Source organism: Stegodyphus dumicola, chromosome 7 (genome assembly GCF_044657685.1).
Source record: "Stegodyphus dumicola isolate Sdum_Otavi_A_Nest chromosome 7, ASM4465768v1".
Lineage (NCBI taxonomy): Eukaryota > Metazoa > Arthropoda > Arachnida > Araneae > Eresidae > Stegodyphus > Stegodyphus dumicola.
Window position 1 is genome coordinate 142,618,849 of NC_140774.1, and position 26,704 is coordinate 142,645,552.

Genomic DNA, 26,704 nt, shown 5'->3' on the forward strand with positions numbered 1-26,704 from the left:
CATTATTCAAAACAAAAACTAATAACCACTAAAAATAGATGCTTGATAAAAATTTGTATATTAGTCATCATTAGAAAATCTCATATTTCAGAGGAGCTTTGTTACTTAAGTAAATAAATTATTTTATAAATAGTATGTATTTAGCAGAGAATTCTGATGCCCAAATTACATAAATCTGGCTTTTCGAAGATTTTCAGTCCATTTCACCTTCAAGTTTCTTCTGAAAAAATATACTAAAATTATATTATTATAATTATGTAATTGTTTACATAAAATCCAAAAATGTTTGTTTCCTCATAAAACCTTTTCATCACTTTCAATGAAAGTATTTTTCTCTTTAAGCTAAAACACTTCCAAGTCATCGGTTTCTGAAATATTTTATTTGTGCGAGTATCATAGCAAAATCAAAATTCGTAATCCACTCTGTCCCTAAGCTTCACATGTGGACTTTATTTAAAGCCACAAAAATCGATCATAAAATGTGCTAAAATTTTTATCTTTTCTAACTGCTTACTGATACCCATGCACGTATAAATAGGCATTCCAGTCAATTTTGTTGAGTAGCATTCATTCATTGAATTATGTTTTTACAGATTTTGAGTAAATGTTTCATTTAATTAGAGAATTTCTTGGAACACATGTAGTAGAAATGCAAAGTATTGAGAAGAGACAACTCTGAGTTCTTTCAACAAACTTAAAAGAAAATACTATAATGAATATATTAAATATGTATTTTCAAGATCTGATGCATTGTACGAAGGATATTACATAATGGCAATATGAAAACCTTTATTCTTGTGACATTTATGATTGAATTATACTATGCAAAAAATAATAAAAAGATCTAATATTTTTCCACTACCTAGCAAAATATCAGAATATAATTCTCATCATCAATTAACAGGGAAAATGTGCTTGAAGCTTGTTAACTTATACTGTGGCTGAGAATTTTGTTTCCTGTAAAAGATGCTATTCTGTATATGAAGAAAAATGTGAATATCACTGCTCCCCCTAAAACAGTACTATTATTTCAGAATACCTCAATGTGTTTAGATTATAACAATAAGTAGAATAAAAATAATAAATTCTTTGACATTCACATTGACAAACTCACAAATGTTCCTATATTTTGCTTTTACTAATTCGAAAAGCAATGAAAAGAAAAACATTTGCTTTGTAATAATTTATTAAATAAACAAGAGGTCAGAATAATGCTTTTGAATACTACCCCCTCCTCCAAATAATTGGCAAAATTATTGATACAGAGACACTTTTAAATGGCTCCTAGGTATGTTTAGGTTTTGCTGAAAATGGAGAACATTACAAAAATTAAATTAGAAAGTTATGCCCAACTTTTATCAAAATAACAATTTAACAAATTTTAAAAAAATTGAGAGCTTGAAAAAAAAAAAAAAGAATTATATGCAAAATTCATTCTAAAAATAACATTATGACAAAATATTTGCAATTTAAACAAAAGTGTCAATTAAGTTTTAGAAGTCTTAGTTTATTTACATATACATTTTACCTTTGAAATCTGTGTTTTAAATCAATATTCCAGTGTAAAAATAATATTTTAGAAATCTGTCTTGAAGAATATTTATACATAGTTTTAATTGTAGGAGAATTAAATTTACTTTCAACTAATAAAAGCACTTTAATCATTAAATACTGAAAACAAAAATAATAAAATTTCTTATATATTAGCTGAAAGTTATGCTTAAAGCTGTCATACTGTAAAAGCTTATTTTCATTTCTTAAATTGAAAATGACTGACCATTCAAGAGATTTGTATGCAATGTTTTGAAAAAACATGTAAATGCAGTTTAAAATATAAAAATTCTATTATATAATTTTTTAAACTATTTATCATATACAGTAAAAGCCTGACTTTCAAGTATTCAGTTAACTAGAAAGTGAAAAGCTCAAGTAATTCAAATATTTTGGAACTTTTCTTTTACAAAAAGTTAAGCAATCATTATAAAGCCATTATAAAAGTGCATGGAGGACTATGACTTGGAATGAACGAACAAAACTGTCACGAAACAAGTGCAATTTAACACCAATAATAAAAGCATGGTGTCAAAAATCTTTGGTTTGGTTTCATGTAAACCCAAAATTCTCAATTAGGCAGTTTAGTTTCTGTGAAAAATAGAATGAAAGTAATTTGAAAAGTGATTAAAATTTGGAACAGCATGCAACAGAATATTTACAAAATTATGTGGCCCTGACATAAAAAAAAGTGTGCATTAAATGACACAATAAGCTACTTATTCGAAAATGAATAAATAACACCGATGTAACATGAAATACCCTGTCAAGCAATATCTTTATACGCTGTATCCATAACTTGTATTTCTTGATTGCTTAGACATCAGTTCTTTCAAACTTCTGCAGGAATGTTTGACTGCATCTCCAAATTTTCACCGTTAAAGGGATTTCATAACTGAATTAGATGTTTTACTTTCATATGTTTATAAATATGTTGGCTTGTACATCTGAAATGAATACTTTTTTCAAATCTCATGAAATATTAAACATACATTTTTTATATTCATGTGGATAATACATGAGTTTATAAACTGAACATTTCTTCATTCATTTGGCTTTCCTACCCTGAATTGCATTTTTTATGTGCTTAGCTGTTTCGCATGTTGTGAGCTTTTCAAGTATCAAGCTTTTACTGTATTTACTTCCATGAAGAGTTATAAAATACATTCATTGTACATAAATTGATTTCCCAATATTAAAATCTAAATAATGCCAATTTCTCTATGTAAACTTTTACATATTCAATCTTTTTATTAATTGATGCTTTAAAACATTTTAATCTCCATATTGTTAAGGCTAAAATTATAACTATATGTATAAAAAATAAAAATTTATTCTTATTTCAGGTACCTTGACCTACGAAAATATGGAACAGTACCACACGGAGGTTTTGGAATAGGTTTTGATAGATTACTCCAAAGTATTCTTGGTGTTCCAAATATTAGAGATATAATACCTTTTCCAAGGAGGAAGTATGATTGTATATGCTGATTGTAATGCTATATTATTTATGTATGTGTTCATTTGTATAAAAAATTGCAACAGAGAATTTTTTTCAATATATTTGTTCTAATCATACAGAAATAACTGCAAATAAATGCAATATTTCAAGAAATTGATTTATAAACAATTTGCTTGCTACATTTTACATTAAAAAAAGAAAATGCAAATTTTAATATCTATTTTCCTATTTTGCCTTCTTCTGCAGACAATTCGTGAATTTTTCCTTTGTGACGCTGTATTTCATCTTGTAGTCTCTTAATTTCATCTTCATGATGGCTAATTTCCTCATGCAAATGACCTTTCAATTTTGAAATTTGATCTTTTTGCTAAAAATAAAGAATTTATTAAAAAATCAATATACATGGATTGTTTGACAGTAAAAAATTTATCCTTATAAATACATTTTCAATAATATATTAATTTGGCTACATCCACATTTTATATAAAGCTGAATTATATAAGATTTGAAACAAAGGGGAAAAAAGGAAATAATTTACTGCAGAATACCTCATTAATCCTTATAAAATCTTCTAGTTTTTTAAACAATGATGTTTTTGCTATAGGTTTTTGTTTATTTAATTTTCAACAAGGCTTAAATTTCTGCAAAATAAATTAGGAAATTGAAATCTTATTTTATCTGCATTTATCCAATGACTAAGAATATATAATACTACAATTTTATTACAAAAAGGCTTAACACTCCAAGCAGCCTATTTGCATATATATGTTAAAAATATTTATTATGATACTTTCAAAGTGTGATAAGTATACAGACACCTATCTTGAAATTTCTCAGGCTAAGCTCATAAATATCTTGGGAGAAAAAGAATCAATTTACAAATTGAAAGCCTCATTTTGGAATTATAATCAAGAAACTACCAATTACTTGTGGTCTTTATTGGAAGTTTATAGAGTTTTGGGATCAAACCCTTGGCCACTTGGAGGATTAAATCTAATTAAACTACATAAGTTTGCAAAATAAACAAATTACTTTTAATTATGTTCATTCATTAAATGCAGCAAAACCCGCACAATGGAATTAGTTTTTCAAATCTGTCTTCAAAAAAAATTTTTTTTTTTTACTGTAGAATTTTAGTTTATTATGCTAAATATTTGAATTAATAGTTTCACGATGCAATATCTTTGGCAATAAGTAACAATGTTTATAAAAGTATTAGATATCTAATACTTTTATAAATATTTTAATCCTTTTAGATTGTGTTTTCGATTCTCTGTATTGTAGTATTTTGCATAATTTTATTCATTTATTGTTTAAAGAATGGTACTTGTATGGTTTATTTTGTGTTTAATCCAATTTATAGCTACACATCTTATTTAAGTTTTTATTTGTTCTATAACATTGTATATCTTTTAATTCTGGTTGCAACAGCTTTAGAACTCAAGCTATATAGGCAATTTCATCCCTAAGGACATGAACAATTTTTATTGCTAAGTTTGCAATTTTCTGGAAGATCCACGGAAACACATTTTCAAAGCCCAACAATCAATTCTTCCAAAAGTTTCTTCAACTCATGCTTTTGTATTTACTAGTGTTTTTTTTTTTTTTTTTTCCTTGTTATGATTTCATTGTATTATTGAAAACTGATGATATTACTTACTATTCTGCCTTTTTTACTTACGATTTGTAAGTCTCGTGTGATACTTTGTGGTGCACGAGGATTTCTTTTTCTTTAAATAAATTAAAAAAAAACTCATGCTGCAAGGTGTAAATATAGGTTGGAAAGATGGGGGGGGGGTTCAGTTGTGAACCAACTGCAAGATTTAGTGGTTAAGTGAATTGCCAGTTTGGGTTTACTTTGAGAAACGTTACTATTTATTTCAAGTGCAAAGACAGAAATGCTTATTATCTGCATTCTCAGAGTTATTTTCAGCTATTATTGTGCTGCATTTATTATTGATTTTGCTTATTTTCCCAATGCACTTTTACCTGCTTATCTGGACTTACTATTTAAAGAAACATCAATGATCATGTAGCTCACAATACTATGCAAAAAAAATTTACAAATTCATTTTCATAGAATACCTTTAAAAAGGTGCTTTATAAGTGAACTTCAGTCAGTGAAAGGTAGTACAAAAGGATTGACGTGATTAGGAGAATGGAAATGTGACAGGCACCAACACAGGTCTGCAAAGACCTAAACAAGCATATCGTACCTTATCTGAAAATGGTTTAAATACACTGGTAATGTATGCAACTATACTACAGGTCAATCTAATGACTAATTTTTTCCCACAATTTTAATGATATCGCCAGATTTTTAAAACTTATCACAACAAATTGGCACAAGCAAAATTATTTTGCATCACTTAAAAAAAAAATTATTTTCAGAGAATAGAAAATGATTTCATTTCAATTATGCTGACTGATTATCATGTATACTGAACTGCATTAAGAAGAGTTTTCCTACAAGGGGTTTTGTATTAAATCTTGATCAATAATGTTACAACAAACATACATAACAGTATGAAGATCCAAAGTTTATGGCTGTATGCCACTGATGTATTATTTAACTAAAGGTTATTAAAAATTCTGAAGCATATATACAAATCTCTATAATTCAGTAGCAGCTATAAATTTAAAACATCTTGCTTTGAAAATGCAATGCTAAAAAACATACACTGCAAATATTCTGTCAAGATCCTTTACCCATGCATTATCTCAAAATTTGACCATCTCAAAAATGAAATTAAGCTATTATTGAACAATTCTCTTTCAGTCTCTTCAAATTTTAGAAAAATTAAGTTTTTTTTTTTAATGAATTTCTACTTAGACCGATATGTTTACTTATAACACTAAATCAAATTTCACAGCTTTAGCAAACTGCAAAGCTTGTTAATTTAATTACTTCCAAATTATCATATGATACTGATGATTTGATAACTGCATGTTTAAATAATTGCTCTAAAATGGTTACTTTATGGAGAGATTATAAAAATGCTTCCCCAATTCATTTTTCTATATCTTTTAATTTGACAATTTGTTCTTCATGCCATTTAATTTCTGCCTTTAATCTTTCAATAGCATCTTGATGACTTTTTATATCTCTGTGCAAACATTCTTTCAAGTTTAAAATTTGTTGTCTTTGCTGAAATAGAGAAATAAATTGAATTAAGATATGGTTCCAAATATAAGAATGAGGTCATTATATAAGTATTTTCAAACTGCATTCTGTAAAATAGCAAACAATTCTACTCTTGCTGAAACGACATCACTCGCACAAAAACTACTTATTCCCTATTACTGTTAGTGTTTTACATTAAATTATGAATAGGTTTACTTCGTAAGAATTCCAGTTTGCAAAAAATTTCAGAAATAATGACTGAATTGAGGGCTTGGAGACAATGAGAAATATAGTTCTGAATAGAACTGTGAAGCCTGCAGTACAGTTATGTAACATATTGAAATGCCAGCAAGAAAAAGTTAAACATTATAGAATTGTATTTTTATATTAGTCAATAATTCATCTTTTATATGTTAATACCAGTCTAAAAAATCTGACAATGGGATACTAATTGTAGTTGTAATAACAAAATTATTAATGCAAAGTGTATGCAGCACAGCTTAAACGCATCTGTGACACATTACATATTAATAATTTTGTTCACAATGAAACCATAAAATAACTATATTCTATTTTTAATTAATATAAATGTAATAGTTAGCATGGTGGGAATGCCAGAGCAGAGCACTTGGAGATTTTTCCGAATAAAAAGCAGCCATGGACATTTCGAGATTTTTATTTTCAGTAAAATTAGTAGTATATACTCAATAGTCAGGTACGTAACAAGCCTAATGAAGTAATGCTCAAAATCCAAAGTAGGCACACCCACTACTTAATTTTAATCCTTACTGTATGATAGCTGGCATAAGAAAAAAAGGATTTTATTACTAAAATAGATAAAAAAAAAAAAAAAAAAAAAGGACAATGTTGCTAAATTTTTCAATAAAAGGTGATATTATCACTTTATTATTATCAGTTACTGAGAGTTTTAGTGTTACCATTATTGATTCCTCCCCCCCTCACTTTCACTGTTACCAGTAAGAATGAGTCATTTACATCATAGGACCTTCTGATCATATTTATTATTTTAGGAATGACACACTTCTGAATTAATTATAACTATATTACTGTTTTTAAGAGAAAGGGAAGGAGAAACAAATTAAAAATGAATTTGGGGGACTATTACAAAATAAAATGTTTACCTTGTAATTGTATGCAACAATTGCAAGGTAAACATTTTAAGCATTTTTGCAAGGTAAACATATTAAGTATGACCAAACCGTGGTTCTTTGGCTATTTAACTGCAGCTCACCATAAGCGGAAGACTCTTTGACCCCTTAAATGCGACTCGCTTTCAATAAGTAGTAGACTTATTTCCAAATTACAGGTGTATTTTGAAACAGATTTCAAGCAATGACACTCCTTTTATCAACTAGTAATTTAATTTCTTAAATGACTTTATGCATGTACTAATTTAATAGATTTTAAACGTTCCATGGTGAAACCAATCATCAGAACAATCAATAAAGTAGTAAATAATTCGGGTTCTGCGAATTTTTTTATATAATAATCATGTTATTTTTGAAGCAGGTAATGGCCATTGGGACAGCACAAAAGGCCATTTAAAAAACAGCATTATATTTTTTCCTCTGTTTTATTTCAGTATTTTCTCCTTGCAACTGTGTTAATCTCTCTTCTCAATAACCATGATTTAGTATTTCAAAACATTTGCTATTCTCCATAGGGTGAATTTACATGAATTGTTATTACAATGATGCCCTTCAAATATTGCTCAACAGTATTATGAGCATGTAGATCAGAATTTTAAATCTGCACTGAAAAAACTAAAGATGGGTTGAATCCTGAATTTATTTGAATTTGAAACCGAATCTGAAAATATTTTCTTTTATCAGATTTATTATATCCTTCAAATAAAAATTAGAACAATAAAAGAAAAACCTTTATTTTTAATATTAAAATATTTTAAATAATGTAAAATTTAAAACCTGAGTATAATAAAAAACAAATATAAGAATATTTTTTTAAATGCACTTATGATGGAAATTTAAATTCAGTAAATGAACTCCCTAATTAATTTTTTTTAATCTTGAAGTTTATTTTCTCAATATGGTTTGATATACATATTTGAATAAAAACTTCAATTTAATTACACTTCAATGATAGACAACTGAAGTTATGTTCATGTAATAGCATTTAAATAAACTGCCATAAGTTCCTAGAAACATCCAGGAGCTATTTGTAATAAGTTATTTACTTCCAGAATTATAGATAGGATTTGAAAATTTTTGAAAAATTACAGCACGCCAAGTACTTGAGTGAAAATTCTGCAAGATTTCGTTTAATGCCATATCAAAGCAGTTTGGAATACACTGTCATTAATGAGGTGAATTTAGTGATACAGATTCTACTGAAATCCAACCACTGCATTTGTTTCTTGATAAACTAATAAAACTGATCTTTTGAAATTTTAAATTAAAAACATTTCGGTGATTTCTTAGCTGTACTAAAGATTTGAATAATGATAATAATAAAAAAAAAAAGTGCTAAGTTTTGAGCATTGGAAATTCAGATCTGTTTTGAAAATTCATGGTATCAGAGGAGATAATTTTCTCATCTTTCAGAAAAGTAAACAGTTATTGATAATCTAATTCGCATCTAAAGAATGAAATAAATTAAGGTTTAAATTTATTTATTATTAAATTTAGGCCTAAATTATTTAATTAAGGCCTAAATTTTTATCTCAGCAGGGTTGCCACTCAAACAGGAAAATGAAATTCCCTGACTTTTCCAGGCGTGTTTCAAGAAAATTCCAGTCTATCTGCGTAATGTACGTTGGCTGTGCTAAGAGGTAAATTAATTATGGTATTACTTGTATTGTGTAGCAAATTCACTTAATTATTCAATAAATCCCAGAGGACATTTATTCTTAATTATTCTTAGTATACTTTGTTTGATAATTTTGTTTAGTTTTCCACTTAAGAAACTTAATAAAATTTAAGATATATACATTGGATAACAAATGTATGTTTTATTTAATTATTACTCATGATCATCACCAGTTCAACACGAGGCTAATCCGGTCCTTATAAATCACATGCTAAATAGTTAGGTTAGATTTTAGGTAAATTTAATTTGCGTGAGGTATGTTCTTAAAAGGCACCTTAACACTTGAAAACACAAATATAATTATAATAGTTGTTGTTTTCTCCACTGAAGATTGAGATTAGAATCTTCCCAATCTGGAATAAAATAAGGCTTTTTTTGCAGACATTCTGCAGCTAAACGAAAGAAAGAAATCTATTTTAATAAATTGAGGTATTTTATATTTATTTTGCAGCATACATAAGGAAAAAATATGTGCATTAAATTTCGTGATGGTATGTCATCATACTGCTATAATTAATTTCAGGATTATGCCAGAGAAAATTTCCTGAAATTTGGAAATATTATTTACTAATAATAAATAAATTTAGAGGGAAGAAGCAACATTAAATTATATGAATAACATAAAAATAAAGATAATTACTTAAAAATTGAATTAGAATAATCAACGATATTTTAGCGAATATAGTTATATTACATGGCTAGCCTAGATGACTGATTACTATTTTTTTATTTTACTGCAAAATGACAAGGTATTTATTAAAAAAAAAAGGTTTAAAAAGATTTTGCAGTAAAATTCTAGTATACGGTAAGGCTTTGGCACGATTTTGAAAATTGTCGCCAAGACCAAAATGACCCGTTTACTGTGCATCATGATGTCGCCAAATCCCATTATTATTTTAACCAAAGAACGTCTATGTAAGGAAGAAAAGGTTCCATACAAGTAAAATGCTATTACGCCGCTAGAATGCGGAGGGAAAATCTGCCAAGGGATTTGGCGACGGAACCTGGCGGCCAGAATTTCCCTCTCCGTGATGTGTACAGGAAATTAAGAAACACGTGTTAAGAAGAAACGCTCTTTGACAAAAAGAAAACTACGAAAATCCGTTTTTAAATTATTGCGAAAAATCCAAGAAGAAACGTTTTATCAAAGGACGTTTCTTCTTGGATTTTTCGCAATAACTTTAAAAAACGGATTTTCGTAGTTTTTTTTTTTTCCCTGAAAATAACTAATCCATGAATTAATTTACTTGCGCCAAAAAATATTTTCTTTCCTTTAGAGTTTAACCCCTTGCGCTAAGACTAAACTTCACAGTTGCGGTGCCGTGCGCTACAATATAACAAGCGGTAAAGTGTCTCATTTACGCCGCTCCGCATCTGCGAATGCAATCCAGAGCTGTAACTCGAGAAATAAACAATCTCGTTGTTAGGTGACGTGTGCACCACGTTATTTTCATTTTTGCGATAAATGCTTATCGACGTGGTGTTCACGTCGCTCGCGGTTTGAGACAAAAACATCTCGACGTGCGTGGCACGTCTTTTTAGCGCAAGTGGTTAAAGAAATTTTAAACGATATTCATTTTATGAACTCTTGATAACGTGACCTTCGAACTTTGACAACGGTTTCGAGCTTTGGCGAGAGATATATCAGACATGCACAGCTGTTTCCCTCTATGATGGAACGGAGCCACGTCTGTTGCAGAGAGGTTTTCCTTCTTACAATACATATTCTTTGATTCTAACCTTCATGGTACCGTATGCTAGGATTAAACCCATTTTGTTTTATACGAGAACAGGTACTTTCTTTAGTTCATGCACTGCACATGTGATTCTCGAGAATACTGGAAACCAAAAGTTGCGGGAAAGTTGCTTTGCCTTTCTAAAAGACAATCAAATTGGAGCTGCGAAAATTGGCTCTATGCCAGCTACCCGAATGACACTCACATGATACATAATTCGCCAAAAAAGTTCTCTCTTCCGACGTCGGCGCAAAAATCGCTTTTTTTTTTTGGTGGGATCGTTGTATGAACTTCCCTGACTTTTCCAGATTTTGACAAAAATACTTAAATTCCCTGACTTTTCCCGATTTTCCAGGTAGCGTAGTGTATTGATCCACACTGGTAATAATATTAATTATATGGTAAACCTAAATTATTATTTTTATGTAGAATCCTGGAAAAGTAACAGCTTTTTTTTAAAACAATATTCCTTTCTCGAAGAGTGCAAGCATAAGCCATTTCTATTTTGAGCCAGTCCTGCTTTCTAGTCCTTCATGAAGGCATTCTTCATCAAACAACCCTTATATACTTTACCAAATTCAAGTAAGACTTTATCAGAAAGGAATTTCTCTACAGCATTCCCTGTCTCCTTTCGCTTCACAAGCTTTTTACATTATTGCACTCACCAAGAACATTCGAATTCGTTCTTCCAATTTCAGTATATTTCTGCTATAAAAACCATTCAACATTATAAACAGAGGAAGAAGGGAAGAAAGAGCTTGGTTTCTGTTTAAAAAAAAAAAGTGCTTAATTGCATTTTGCATTGTAATTTCAAATTTGTATATCACAGAAACAAATTTTCCTGGATATACAGCAAGAGAAATAAGAGGTCTTATTTATATTTATGCTCAATCACAATGGGAAAAATGGGAAATTTTCATTAATTTACTTCAAATATTTCTTTCTGTAAAAACCTGTTTCATTACTGATATAACAATGTCAATAAGAAATTGCGATTCTGCAAAAATCTAGCTGTGGCTCCTACTGTCTTACGTTTGGCCGCCCTCGATATATAATATACATATGTTTTGGAGCTCGTTTATTGCTTAGATAAAATCATGACTCATTAATGTTAGTGGACATTAACAAAGCAGAGACTCGTAGGTGGGCTAAATTTAAATATTTCTTTTATTGTATTTAAACATTTTGCCACCACAAACATCCTAGCATACTATTTGTGCGTATTACAGAACATAGCACATGCATTTTTGAAAATGTTGCAATACAAAGAAAGCAGTGCAACAGTTTAGCTAGGGCGAGGCGCAGAAGCAAAGGACAAAATCTCAATTCAGAGTGGGTTAGTTTGTTTTTATACATTTTGATAATTAACTGTTTGAGCACTGAAGAATTTTCTTGTATATATGCTAAAAATGCAGTTATTTAATAGAAATGAAAGTAATAGAAATGATTATAATTAACTCTAATTATTATATAAAAAAGTAATTTTTACCAATAAAAATATTTTTTATTCTCACTCATTACAAGTGTTTTGCTGCACAACTTTTATAAATTACTTTTTTACATATTGTTCAAATTTAAATGGGTCATTTAATTCTATTACCCCCCTTTTTTTATAACTGTGCACCTCACTGTTGCTGCCTTGGTAATTTTTCTAAAGAAAACTTTTTACTTATTGATAGTCTTCCTGTGGTATTTTTGGTTGCTAATCATTCCTTCCTTCCCTGTAGCATCAATAAAATTCGAAATAAATTATAATCTATTTAAATTTATGCCCAGACAATTTATGGAATCTATAAGCTTTTAGCACCATTCTGATAAAAATCTTAAAAATAACTTTTTTTCCTGTATTTCAGAGTTAATCTTTTATCGAGATACGAACATAACATTTTGTCAGGTTCATATCAACTACATTCATAAACTTGTTATCCTCTTAGGCATGGCTGAATTTTGTGTGGGTCTGTTTCTTAGTACAGTAGACTTCACGGCAAATTATGTGCAAACAATACAGTGTATAAAAAGCAACAATTCATACCTGACACTGGCATATCCAAAACAAAAACAGGATATTCTGTGTGTATACTGTTAGCAATGTTACAACACATTGTAAAGAAAAGAGAGTGAAATACAACATATGAAAATGATCACTGATAGTAAGTAACACACCATGTCTAAGACATTAATACTCATCTTATTAAAAATCACTATTGAATGATATTATTAAAGATGCAATTGATATAAATACAACTGCTCTCAATTAATGTGAAAGTTGTAGAAACAAATAGCAGCACCATCTCTTTTCTATGCATTTTTGGCATAACACAAGAGAAGCGTGATAGCACTTCATCACAATCAAAAGGTTAACCCTCTGGCTGATCATCCCGCAATTTCCGAGGGCATGTTTTTCTTTCTTTACTGAGGAGCACATCACGTTTTTTCCCCGCTTAACCATTGAAATAAATTATTATACAGTATTAGGCATTTAGTTTATGTTTTCGCCAACATATATCGTTAGTAGTGCCACTTTTTTCTTACAGAAATGGCTGCTAGAAAATGTTCAGCAATTATCTTGATTATTTAATTAAATTGAATTATTAATTAGATTTATTGAATCTGGTGCAAAGACTGTGAAGTTGGACTTTGCCTTGAACCCTGTTTTGAACTCTATCATACTAAACTGCATTTCTAAGGTATTTTTCCCTCAGCGCTTTATATTTTCTTAAATTTTATACATTTTACTTTTTTATATTATACAATAAATAGAAATTAATTGTAATTCGACTGAAATTTATTTAAAAAAAAGATTTTTTTTGGTGATAACATCTGAAATTGGTTTTTCTGGCAACTTAGTTTCTCATGATAAAAATCTATATAAAAAATATTTTCTAGGGTGAAAAAGTGCTTTTTTCAATTCTCCAATATATATAGATTTAAAATATGGGGGGGGGGGGGACCGCAGTTTTGGAAGCAATTTACGCAAATTGAGCAGTCAGTCAGAGTGTAATAATGCTCTATAATCATTACTGGCTAATTTAAGTTAAATTTTTTATTTATATATTTTTTCTTTTTTGAATATATATGCATATAAAGATAAAATACTAAATATAATTAATAACAGCTCCTTAAGGCATCTTTTAAATTCAGTTATTCCCTCTCTCCAACCTAAAACTAATAACTGCTTATAATAAATGTCTCAACTGCTAATTTAAAAATTCATCTTTCTCGTATGATATTTATATTTCAAATAGTAATATTAATTTTTGTGAACTGAAAACTTAATGAACCAACGTTTTGGCTGCTTTGGAAGCTTACTGTCCACTGCTACACTTTCTCTTAATTATTAAAAATGTAAAAGTGATGCAACTAACACTTCATAATCATGTTCTCTGTTCTTATCAATGATATTTAAATTATTCCAGATATTACATATATATAGCAAAGCCTAAAATCTGGATACCCAATAACTGAAATTATATATTTTCTGAACCTCCTAAAAACTCTTTTTTTTTTTTTTTTTTTAAGAAATTTTCTTTTACTCACATTTAGAAAAATAATTTGGTACTCAAAACTATGCCATAAATAAACTTTTCTTCCAATTAACTAAAATTACTTTTAAAAAGAAACATCGTCACCTGCAGATTAGGAAACTGCATTTTCGGCTTTTCAGTATTTGAGAAAGGACATCAATTTTGTGTCTCATCTAACCCTGTGCACAGTAAGAAAAGACCCAAATTTATTTAGACTGGAATGTCACATATTACTGGCTTTCTTTCATTGTCATAGCAAGGAAGATGGTGGAAAGAATTAAGATTTCAATGAACAGACAGATCTCAAAATTACAAACATTACCTTTGCTCAGGTAGCATTACTAATTGTGCTTTTACTGACTGGATCTAGCTTATTTTGTTCACTCTATTATTATTACTGTTTCTAATAAAAATTAAAGTTTTAACAAAAGATAATACCTGTATTTATTCTTTCCTTAAAACTGTGCATCCATCAGTCAGTCAAAGGAAAATGGAATTTTACATATGCCAAAATGCAGATATAAAGCCATCTTTTTAAAATCAATGCAAAAATATAAAAAAACTGTTGAAATATTTTAATAAAAACTTCTGTCGAAAGCAGTACAAGCTCATGAGAAGATAAGTCTGTATTTCTAAAAATGCTTGATATAATTTATAACCAGCTGCCATATTTCATGATGATAGCCACAAATTCAAAGATTTTCAGATACTGTATGTAAAAACTGTAATTTTTGGATGAATGAAATGAGTGATAAATGCAAAATGAAGATTATCTAAATGAAGTCTTCCAATGTGATCAAACGTTCAACTAACAAAATGGCAAAATATGCAATATGGCTTTAAATCCAGAAAACATTGCTATTTTGGCTTCAAGACGCATTTTTCTTTCATATGATAGTTATTCAAATACCTCTTTTTTTAAGAAAGAGGAAATTTCAGTCCAAGTCATGACAATCCATTTTAGAGGAGATGGGGATAAAAAGCATGATTTATCAGGAAAAGAAGCCAAATCAAACTGGTGATGCCTAGTGCAGCAAAAATCATGTAAATGAAATTTTCATTGTGATGTCAATATACTAAGGATCAATCAATGAATTTCAAAACCTGCAGTATAGTTTTAAATCCAAAAAATACTGTCACTCACAAGTTTAAGAATGTGATGAAGAGGTTATTGAAAATTAACATTGAATAAAAGAAGTTTTGTTTTTTAATACTTTGAACAGCATTCAAGATAGCTAAATATTTAAATTACATGTATTACTTATAACACATAAAATAGTAAAAAAAATATACATTTTTTAATTTAAAAATTTCATTGAATACTTCTCTGTTATTTTACTTAAAATGTAAAAATACTAACCAATTTCCTAAAGTACTCTTCTTCTCGTGCAGCTTCCATTTTGCCAAAACTGCCACCAGCTTCTCTAAATATTAAAAAAAGCACCTTCTTAAAAAATTTATTTTAACAGACACTATATTATTTTGAAGCTCTTTTTTCCCCTCAATATTAGTTACAGGTTTTTAATTTGAATCTAATTTAGACATGGTTAGATTATTTAAAAAAAAAGTTGATTTGCCAAAAAAAAGGCAGTCTTTTGAGGAGAAATTTGATTTGCATTTAACATAAATCATATTATTACAATAACTTCATATCAGCATGCAGTGAAATTACATACCCAAATCAGCAAATGTTTCAATAATTTTTCTAATAGTTTTTACCTTTTCACACTCTTGTTTATATGGTAGTTAACATGGGTTTTTAATATCCTGCTGATTTTTAAAAATTACATTTTCCAAACCCAGTGCATTTACTGGCACAAAAATTGTAAACTGATATCATATTAAATAAGCTTTGACACAGGTATTGCTATTTTCATATAAGAATAAAAATTAAGAGAAACCTTTAAAAAATTCATATGTACAGATAAAAGTATTTTGATTGTAATGTTTTAGATTATTAGTTTGAAAGATAAATGCATTCCAGCATGCTTGTTAATTAATTTTAAAATATGCATGCAGTACAATCAAAGTGCCTATGAAATTACACAACTAGAAATTATCAGAATTTAAATCAAGAATCAAACTCACCTTACAGAACCACCAGCTCCTCCACCCTGAAAAATAAGTTAGTTTTAAAGGGACTGATAAAATGTTTCAGAATTATAGAACTTGCACAGCACAACACAACATTTGGTACTTTGTGAGTATCTGCCCAACCCTGAAAAGAATTCACCAGGCAACCCATGATGTTGCCAAAATGTTATATGGTAACCTAGGTATGTGATACGCAACAGTCATTAGTGTTTGTTTTTGTTACATTGAGTACATTAATGTCTTTGTTACGTTGAGTACTTCAAAGAAATTATTTCATCCTGCAAACTTATAATTTATGTTGACCCAGACTTTTAATATCCTTAATAACTAAGTACATGCTAAAATGTGCCACAACTTGATTCCATATGTTAATAGTCACATTTTTTCACTAATTAAAAAAAAAACCATGCACATATTAAAAATGCGTTTTATTATGAATTTTTTTTTGAATTTTGAATTTTATTGATTTATTGCTCTTTTATGGAATTCTTAGTGTGTTGCCATTTTCAAACTGCTTTTTGTGCATTAGCTTGGTAAAAATTATTCAGCAACAAGTTGATGACTTTTCAGAGGCGAATGCAGATAATCAGTAATCATAAACAAAATACCAAACACTAGTCAGATTCATCATCAAATTAGATGGTGAAGATCTGCATTTATCTGCAGCATGTGCACGCATGCTTGGGTTGCCTATTAGAGTGATATAGTATAATTCTTCATAAATAACTTTTGAGAGTATGGGTAATCAAAAAGAATTAAATTTTTTTATAAAATTTTTAGAAGTCTTGCATACAGCAAAAATAGCATTTACTTTAAAAAAAAAAATCATCTGCAACTGTTGAAGTCAATGAAACAATAGAAATAAACTACAACAAAATAAGCATTCCAGCATGCTTATTAATTAGCCACAGCTTTACAACATGACAATCTAAGTTCACAGGAGGCTTTCAAAGTTCTTTTACTAACAGCAATACACATTTTACAAGACTTGTATATGGTTTGATAAATGCCAGAAAATGTGCAAGACAGTAGAAATGTATGAAAAAAAATGCAAAGACTATATGGAAATGCTACATCTGCATAATGTTAGCTCAAATTTTGCACTAATATCCGAATTAAATTCAACAGATCTCAAAGTTTATTTTTTTTAACTCCATGATGATTTTATCAATTTTATTCATTACTTAACTCTTATCATTAACTTTCTTGAAATTCCTTGTTGATGAATTTATATATATTAAAAAAAAAATTTAAAAAAATGTAAGCAAAAAGACACAGAAAAACTTGAAAATTTAGAGTTATAGCCGAGGTTGTTTACTGAATGGTAGCAACATGTGTACTGTCATTTACTGGTAGTCATATTGTTTCAAAAGATGTAAACCAGCTTAGTGCACACAGCTGTGACTCATCGAATTTGAGTTATATTTCTGATAAATATCATATACCCCCAAAAAATTTTGCACCCAAATAGAATGTATTTTATTAATATTTAAGCCAACATATACCAAGGTACCACTTTAAATATAACAGACAACAAATCTCACTGTGAAAAATGTATCCTGTTTCCAATAAATAAGAACAGCATTTATAAATAAAGATTTCATAGTTATTTCCAATTTACTAAAAATTGTCAATATATAATCAAAATACTTTTCACATCTAAGTTAGATATAAATTTTTTAAATATGTAAATACTTTTCCAGCACCGCTACCCCATTCTCCAGCTTGTGAGCCATTGGATCGAAATGATCTAAAACGGAAAAGTAATCATAAATTAGTGAAATAAATAAACAGGATATTTGGAACAGCTTTTTAATACAGATAATAAGTTACAAAATTTGCAAAAACAGCTTTTATAAGATGGAAATTGAAAATATTTTATATTAAAAATATAAAATTTCAATAATTTTCTCCTAAGCAGAAGGTATTCTTGATTGGTATAAGTTCATTGGAATCTGGGATCAAATTCACTAAAAAAATTATGTAATATTTACTTATATGCATCTAATTAATATACTTAAAGTACCAAAATGCACATCGAATTGATCCAAATTAATTATCAAAAATATACCTTAATTATGAAAACTGCTTTTGAAATAGATTATCCATACAAAGTAAGTGTTTTAAACTGTTATTTCTACAGTATGTATTACTATATTTGGATTTTTCAATTCACTGCACTTGTTTGCTAAAATATTACTTTATTGGAAGCAGAATAGTTACTGGATGCTCCTAACTCTGGCCTACCTATCTTTAAGTCAAAATATATTCAGCTTCTTTCAAAGAGGACCAAAATATGTTCAGTGTCTTTTCTGAATCGCTAATTTCATTACTTCTCAGCAAGGTGTAATTTATTACATGATGCAACAATATTTAAATGACTTGTCACATTCTGTGTTGACACACCTAAACTGTTCATTTCGATTTTTTTCATCTCTGTCTACCCAGCTGATAACTATAACAAACCAAAGTTTTAAGTGCTACCATAAAAGTTTATTTCTATTCTTCATTCATCACAGACAGTCATCTTTATTTCAAAGTTCAGTGCACACATATAATTTCTTCCTTTCTAGTTTTGTATGTCTTAAGTGATCAACCCTCAAATATTTCAGAAACCTTGAATAAAAATGAATGCAAAACAATAAGAAAGAGTGATTAAAAGTTATTAAAGATGTTCCTGGTAATCTATCCCAACAGGAGATGGAAGAAAAATATGACAGATGATTGATAATATGACAACTGAATTATTTATGGCTTAATGAATTTCAAACTGTTTTAAAAATGGAATGGATTAACCGAAAGTGAATATCAAGTATGCAGACTACATTGGGTTAATGCTGTAACAACCAGAGAAGAATTATAAAATTACTAAAAAAATGTGCAAGTTTTCTTTCTTTAAGGTGCATTTATACATACTACACTACAAAATCCAAGATTTGGAATAGCTGGGACTTCAGCGATTCTGGATTTTAGATTGCTAGTTTAAAGTACAATGATGTGTAAAGAACGGAACATTGCAGCTTCACTTATTGTTTAGGTCAGATAACGAAATTCACATATTTAGGTCAGATAACACATATTTAGACTACCACGAAGTAGCAAAAATCAGGGATTATAAAGTTTTAGAATTTAGAATCCTCACAAATTGCATTGGATGGCAAAATGCATAGTGCAGGCTTTGCTCCTCCTCACAGCCATTTAAGAGCCATGAATGTGACCCTGGGAAATATCAATACATTGTTATTAGTGCAACTAACCTAGCCAACAGGTGTTTGAAAGTGATATGCAGAAATAAGTCAGCTGAAAAAGCATATTTAAGGTATACTTGCTTCCTTTTGTTGAATATTATATTCTTAATTCCCAGACATTCTTTTTTTTTGGTGGGGGAGTCAGGATATTGGATGTTCAGCTATTAGATTTTGTATTTTATTTACTCTCAGTATTATATCTAAATTATGAAAAATAAATATACAATAAATATTTCTAGTTTTATTTCCTTATCTTAATCAATTTGTAAACTTATAAGTTTACAGTATTAATAAATCAACATAACAACCTGCTTCAATGAAGTCAATGAAGACCCTATCTCAGATTTAATTTTTGGACTTTTTATAACATCCCTTGGCAATCTTTTTCAAAATATACCATTTCAATGAAAACATAATTTCACATTAAGGAACACAAATCCTAATTCAAGAGAAATAAATAAATAAAGCTTCAGTAGCTAATTACAGTTGTTCTTTTAATTTTGGTTTTACCTCATAAAATTTCTTCATTGAGTAAATTTAAGATTTATTTTCACATTTCTAAAAACTATGTCTTTAGTGAATAACAGTCTCACTTCAGTCTATCTCTGTGCTTTCAGAATTCTAATACCTTGTTCATTTTAAATATTTTTCATTATCCATATCACATTATATTTTATCCTTGCTATTTCTGTTGATTTTTGGCTTATTTGATTATGACAGAGCATGTGACAGGTATCTGCTTAAGGAGAGTTATGCTTTCATGGAGGATCGCTTAAGAGACAGACCTTTCACCACATTACATAAGGGGAAAACCACAGAAACAGACATGCTGCCAGTCCATTGGCTGGGATTCAAACTAGCTTTGTTCAGTGACTACATACTTATTCAGCAACTATGTACTTCAATACTTTGTTCACGTGCCCTTGGTGATTGATCTTTTCATTAATTTCCCTATTTATCTTACTATTTGGTCCATTTTGACTGCAAAACTCTCTTTAATCTCTTAAATAAGAATGTTGCTCTCAAAACCTTATTAAAAATATATAATAGCCTAAGTTTCTCCTTTTCATTTCACATTGGTATCTTTGCACTTTTCACAAATATATTCTTTAATTTATATAATCTCTATGACTGGATAATGTTTAGCAAATTGCACAATGAATAAATTTATCAAGGATCCATTTCTTATCCTAATTAAACAATAGCTAATTTTCTGAACTAGAAGCATGAAAGCAAACAGTAATTATACTTAAATTGTAAACTTCATCAGTCAAAGAAATCTACATCAAAATTACAATAATAGAAAAACATGATAGGGATACATGATTGAATACATTTCTTAATTATAAGATAAAATGAATACAGGGTGTTTACAAATAAATGGGGCAGTTTTAAAAATTAATTATACATTGATGTTATTATCTTACCCGTGTAAAACCTATACCGTAAGCATTGGCAACTGTCCAAGTTTCTCATGTGCTACCTGCTGTTTGCTTATCATGCTTACTGGGCAGCCACAGCGTCAGTTTCCGAGATGGCATCGCAACAGAAAAAGGCTCTCAATTCCAGGCATACTAGAAACCTAGTTGTTACCCTAGCAGAACACCAATTATAATGATTACATTTTTGTAACTGGACAATGCTCTGTGCCATACTCACAGAAATGAATGAGAGCTTCTTGTGTTCTCCACCAACACTGGATTAGATGTGCTACAACAGCAGAAAACAATTTTCCCTAGCCACCCCATTTGAAGGATTTAATACCATGCAATTTCTTTCTTTGGGGATTTGTTAAAGACAGTTTATGTATTGCAAATGCTTGTGTCCTAAGAGGAAGCTTGTGGTCCAATAAAACATGCACTGCAGATCCTCACGTAAATGCTTCAATGAATAAGATTTCAAGAACTAAAATCTATTATGGCTAATCTTTACTGTACAATAACCCTTGGTTTTTGTCTGAAAACAATGGTTAAGAAGAATTGGTTGTTTGTGAAATCTGGAAGCCCACTGCACCTTTTTGTAATAGTAACCCTTTTGTATGGAACTGGATTTTTGGTTCTTACTATTCTTTTCAGTTGCTATGTTTGCTTGCACATACGTGGTATGGTCATGGATTTTGAACTTGCTATTATTTTGCTGTGGGTACCATCAATTGAGTATGTCCGAGGTGAGTAAGAGGATAAGTGTTGATTAATAGCGGATGAGCCTAAACGATGAAAAATTTAATTGAATTGCTTACCTGGAGGATGGAGGAGAAGCAAATGAAAAAAAAAGATATGTTAAAAAAAATGACATTTCATTTATTTGTCTCTGTGCATTAATTTTTGTTAAAAGGTTTGTTGTTTAAAGTTTTTATGTTAGGAAATATGTATTTTTGGTTATTTATTCCTCTCTGTGTATTTTTGGTTATTTGTTCGTCTTTGTGTTAAGACAGCAATGAATTTTTTTCTGGTTACCATGATAGTTTTAACTTTGCTTTAGCTTCCTGATTTTGTTTAAGTGAAAATAGACCGATGTTTAGAAAGTTAAGGTAGTGCACAATGCCTAGTTTGTGAAATTCTCTGATTTGTTTTAAGTGAAAATAGGTCGATGTGTACATGGACACCGAGTTTGTGTAGGTCTTTAACTTCTTATTTTGGTTTTGTGTTGTGACCATCTTGTGCCCCGATCCTTGCTGGTGCTGATCTTGGTGTAAAAAAAAAAGAAACAATTCACCAAGGGTACTGTAGAGCAAATTTTTACCCCTATGATTAATTATTTATATTAAATTTTATATGATTAATTACATTAAACCTATTATTAACCTATTATAATCCAAATAAAGCAAACTTCTTTTGGAACTATTACTTTTTCATTTCTCTGCAGGGTATTTTTTTAATATATCATATTCCTCCTCTTGTTACTTAGTTAAGATATTACTGCTCTCTTCTCTATTTCCTCGATTGTATTCGTCATAAGATGTAGAAAAGTTACAAATGTGATTAAGAACAAACAGTCTTACAGATGACACCTATTGCTACCTGTAATTCATAATAAGAATGTGCTTTTGAAGAGCAGCTCTAGCCAGAATTAAAATCATCCTAACCCAGTCACATTTGTAAAATTATTCATTTACACATCTACATGCTATCACTATCTACAATATCAGTATGACTGAAAGAATTTAAATCATATATTATAAAACAAACCCAAAATGCAGCAAGCATAAAAATGAAGCTAGTTTAATTATACAGAAAATATATAAATTAATTACAGACAGTGCTATGAATTTAATGTAGATATAGTAATACAATTGGAAATACATTCAAAAATCAGTTTCTTCTATCTCTTTTGTTATAGAGTAAGGAAACATGTTAACCCTGCAGAGTACTCAGAATTAACCCCACCTCCCATCATCTTAATGCATGGTTCCTTTGTTTTCTGAACTTAATGAATGCTGCCAATTATCCTTTTGTAATCATTCAGAGTTATGAATAAATCTCATGCTCTTTTGTGCAGCATCAAAGTTTCCACTGTTGTTGCTATTCTATCAAGTTTTAATTCTGTTAATAATTCCCACTATAACTCGCTCAAGAGTTAAAACAGGGATGCTATATAATAAAGAACTGAAATGAGAGAATGTTTACACTTCAGTTGAGCTGGCAAATGCCTTCTTATAGTAGAAGAATTCCCGCAGTAGTTTATCAAAACGGCCTGTAAGAAGTAACTGCCAAAGTTTCTGGCCATTTACTTTTTGCAAAATTTTAGTAGTTCCTCATCAAAATGGCCACTGTGTTTATCGGCAAATTTAATCACCTAATTTACAATATACAAATTTCAGATATCACTAAAGCTTTATAAGATGCTCACTTTAACAAAGTAATGGTGTTTCTTTCAACAGAAAATTAATAAGCATGTATAATTCAGATGTTTGGAAAAGAATTTGGAGGTCAGCCATTATGAAAGAGTTAATTATCCATTTACAAAAATTGATAAAAATATATTCCAGGGTATTCCTTGGCAAAAATTGGCTACTTTTTGGCACCATTCCTGTTTACGTCCAACAGCCTCCTCAGTAAAATAGCATCCAAAACATAATTAAAACATAAAAATATATATTCTCAATAAACTGCATTTTAAATCAAATAAGGAAATAACATAAGAATGCAAATGCATGTCATCTAATCTATGCAGTACAAAAAGGAAATATCAACTTATTTAAAAATTTCTGTTTTTTTTTTTATATGTGTGACACACACAATTCTTTAACACCATCCAAAAACTATTTAACATAATCTAAACTAGAATCTGTAAACTGCCATCACCACATAAATTCGCAAAAGTAAAAACAAAAAATATCCTCCATACTGCCAGTAGCATTTCTTTTGAAAATCCCTTTTTATTACACCCCATACACCTTCCACAGTACTGATATGAGCTCCGGTTTCCAAATCCTTAAATCTCACTGCATAATTTACCGAGAGGTGAACAAAGCCATTTAAATCTCCATTTACACAACTGTGGATCAATGTTTTCTTTCCCAATCGTTCCAAAGTGTATAGAAATTTCAAGTTAATCATACCACCAGCAGGCATTTTATGCTGTAAAGCACAAAATAAGCAACATACTTCCTAACCAACATCCAATACTTATATAAGCCCTTACAAATATTTTCCCATCAGTCAAAATCACTGTAATCACGCATTACAACCAATCACGTCATAACACGGTTTCCATAACATTCACCTCCTCAGATTATCATAAATTAAACGACTTGGCGATAATCCGAGGGATACCCTAAAACAGGATTTCTTAAACTGGGGGTTGCCAAACATTTTAGCAGTTTTGATATTTCATTACCTTATTATATAAATTTTACAATTACCAAATATTTTTACACAATGTATCTGAAAATAGATAAAGATAAGACAATACAGACAAAGAAAAAAAAGGAAATGTTCATGTAAACTTCAGAACTTTTCAGTATCTACGAGGAATACTCTATTCTTACATTTTAAAACAACCTTATTGGGTGTTCGATTTGAGAGTTTAACCATGCCGTAAGTAAATGGATTGAAGAGACAATAAAAAGTTCTTCAAGGAATGCTTAAAAAATTAGTTTTCCATTGGAATATGTACATATTTATTTAAATGAAAATATATTGATGTGTATATAAGTACACATCAATATATTTTCATTTAAATAAAATCGGGAAGCTAAAACAAATTTAAAACTATCATGGTAATCAGAAGTGAGGTTTCATTGCCAAAATTTTTAAAAAATTGTCGCTAACCAAAGGGGCACCCAATTCTACACTAGAGAAAAAAAAAAAAAAAAAAAAAAAAAAAAAAAACTTGTAAATTCAGAGTCATAATATAAGTGCTTACTAAATAGCAGCCACAGATACACAGCTCACGGACAGTCATAGCATTGTTTCAAAAAGTGGTAAACAAGTGTAGTGTGCGTAGTTGTGACTTATACAATCGAGTTGCATTGCAAATGTCATAAACTAAACAAAAATTTTTGGGTCCGGACAGACCACTTTACTTCATTGAGAATCATTCTTAATGTGTGAATAATGGTGCTGTGAACTCAAATTTAGAAACATGCATTAAATATTTTTTTTTCTTTCTTTCAAAGCAAGCAAAGCTTTCACTAGTTCCAAATCCTCCCTAAAAATAATTATTTTATAGTGAAACATGCCACATAGATTAATTATGAGTTGCAAGCAAAATTTAATGTTCTTAAGCTTTGATAATTTCAACTTCAAGCCCTATTCTAAAAATATAAAATTTCCGATACCCAATATATTTTTGTAACCATCATGTGCTACTCGCATGTAAAAAGATTTAAATTCCTGGCCAGACTTCAGATTCCTTATTTGCATTTTGTTTTTCCTAGATCCGGGTCTAGATCCTATTACAATTATTCATATACAAATATATGAAGGCTCTGCCCCACGGTGATTCTGATAAGAGAAATCATAGTCTATATTCGACATTATATAACATGAATAATACTGAATTCAATAATTTTCTCTGACAAAGTTTATCACAATTAGATTAAATATAAATCACTATTAACAATTAGTTCCCTATCAAATATCTTTGTGCACCATATACAAAATATAATTACTATTAAATTTAAAATATGAAAATTACTATAAAATTTAATAATATCTATCAAATTTCCAACTTACGCCATCATTACAGAAGTTATTCTAGGTTGCACAGCTCGAAACATTTCAAAAAGTTAATTTTTTGTTTGATTTCTTCCAAAGTCTTCAAATTTAGTTAGTACAGTGTTTACACTTTTAAACAAACGTTAGCATAGATTTCACCTCTACCAATCATGCACAATGACAACGAAGTACCAGATACCTGAAAGTGAAGTTAACTGCAACTTCTGAGCGATATTTTATAATTTGCATAAAACATTTCTTTTGAGCCATTTATTTTAATTTTATTTAGTCCTATCTTTTCCTCCTGGCCTTTCCAACTCGTATAAAACGTACAAAGTTTCTTTTTACTCTCCTCTGAAATACGAAATTGTCCCCTTTCTATTTTTCCTTCGCACCTAAACTTGATTTTTTGCTCATCGGGGCAGAAAGACTTAGGGAATGCAAAACAAGATATCTACGTTGTATGTCTGTCAAAAATAAATTTGTTTCGTTTCGTTGTTTTATTAAATGCTTAAAAGTCCTTACCTTGAACTGTATCACGGGGAAATGGTGTATACACCTAGGTACCTGGGCCGAAGTCCCTACCCCTATCGAACAAAATAAAAAAATTACTAATTACGTGAGCATTAACACAAAGAAAATTTTCTAAATTAAAAAAAAAAAAAAAAAAAAAAAAAAAAGAGCTTTATGAAGAGATATAAGTAACAAGTTGCATAATAAATTTTGTCACAAATAATTTTAAGGTAAGTCGTTAAATTATAATAAAAAGTTAATAAAGTTAAGCAAGATATTAACATTAAATTATTAATAATATGGGATAAGAATTTAAAAGGTGTAGTGAAACAGAGTCGGCTAATGGGGAAAGTATCTGGTGCAAACTTTTCGAGCCGGTGACAAATATCCTGGAAGGGAGACATACAACTGGAAGAATAAACAAGAAGTATGTGTAACTCCTTG

The 26,704-nt window shown here is 29.4% G+C and overlaps 2 protein-coding genes across 3 annotated transcripts in view; one reads left to right on the forward strand and one right to left on the reverse strand.

Moving 5' to 3' along the window:
* Window positions 1–3,054, forward strand: part of AsnRS-m (asparagine--tRNA ligase, mitochondrial) — a 40,036-nt gene extending 36,982 nt beyond the window's left edge. The window contains exon 12 of the mRNA XM_035370213.2: window positions 2,898–3,054. Coding sequence (XP_035226104.1) covers window positions 2,898–3,042 — 145 coding nt within the window. The 3' untranslated portion in view covers window positions 3,043–3,054. The remainder of the gene's footprint in view (window positions 1–2,897) is intronic.
* A 43-nt stretch (window positions 3,055–3,097) lies between these two features.
* Window positions 3,098–26,097, reverse strand: LOC118198518 (ATPase inhibitor mai-2, mitochondrial-like). Of its 2 annotated transcripts, none has more exons than XM_085820877.1 (5): window positions 25,947–26,097; window positions 18,034–18,088; window positions 16,333–16,358; window positions 15,605–15,668; window positions 3,098–3,380 (listed from the first exon to the last, which is right to left on the reverse strand). In XM_085820877.1, exons 1-5 carry the CDS (start codon window positions 26,015–26,017, stop codon window positions 3,231–3,233), a joined length of 366 nt encoding a protein of 121 aa, XP_085677003.1. In that variant the 5' UTR covers window positions 26,018–26,097; the 3' UTR covers window positions 3,098–3,230. The 2 variants fall into 2 exon arrangements, with proteins under 2 accessions (XP_085677003.1, XP_085677004.1); XM_085820878.1 differs by lacking the exon at window positions 25,947–26,097 and adding an exon at window positions 25,766–25,935.
* Between the last annotated feature and the right edge of the window lie 607 nt (window positions 26,098–26,704).

What these genes read in the sequence shown, in the direction of transcription:
- LOC118198518 (XM_085820877.1), bottom strand. Translation starts at nt 26,017, where the DNA reads ATGGCTCAAAAGAAATGTTTTATGCAAATTATAAAATATCGCTCAGAA. An exon ending in GCAGTTAACTTCACTTTCAG is followed by an intron (nt 18,089 to 25,946) that starts GTATCTGGTACT and finishes TTTCCGTTTTAG; the next exon opens with ATCATTTCGATCCAATGGCT. An exon ending in AAGAGTACTTTAGGAAATTG is followed by an intron (nt 3,381 to 15,604) that starts GTTAGTATTTTT and finishes CTTTATTTTTAG; the next exon opens with CAAAAAGATCAAATTTCAAA.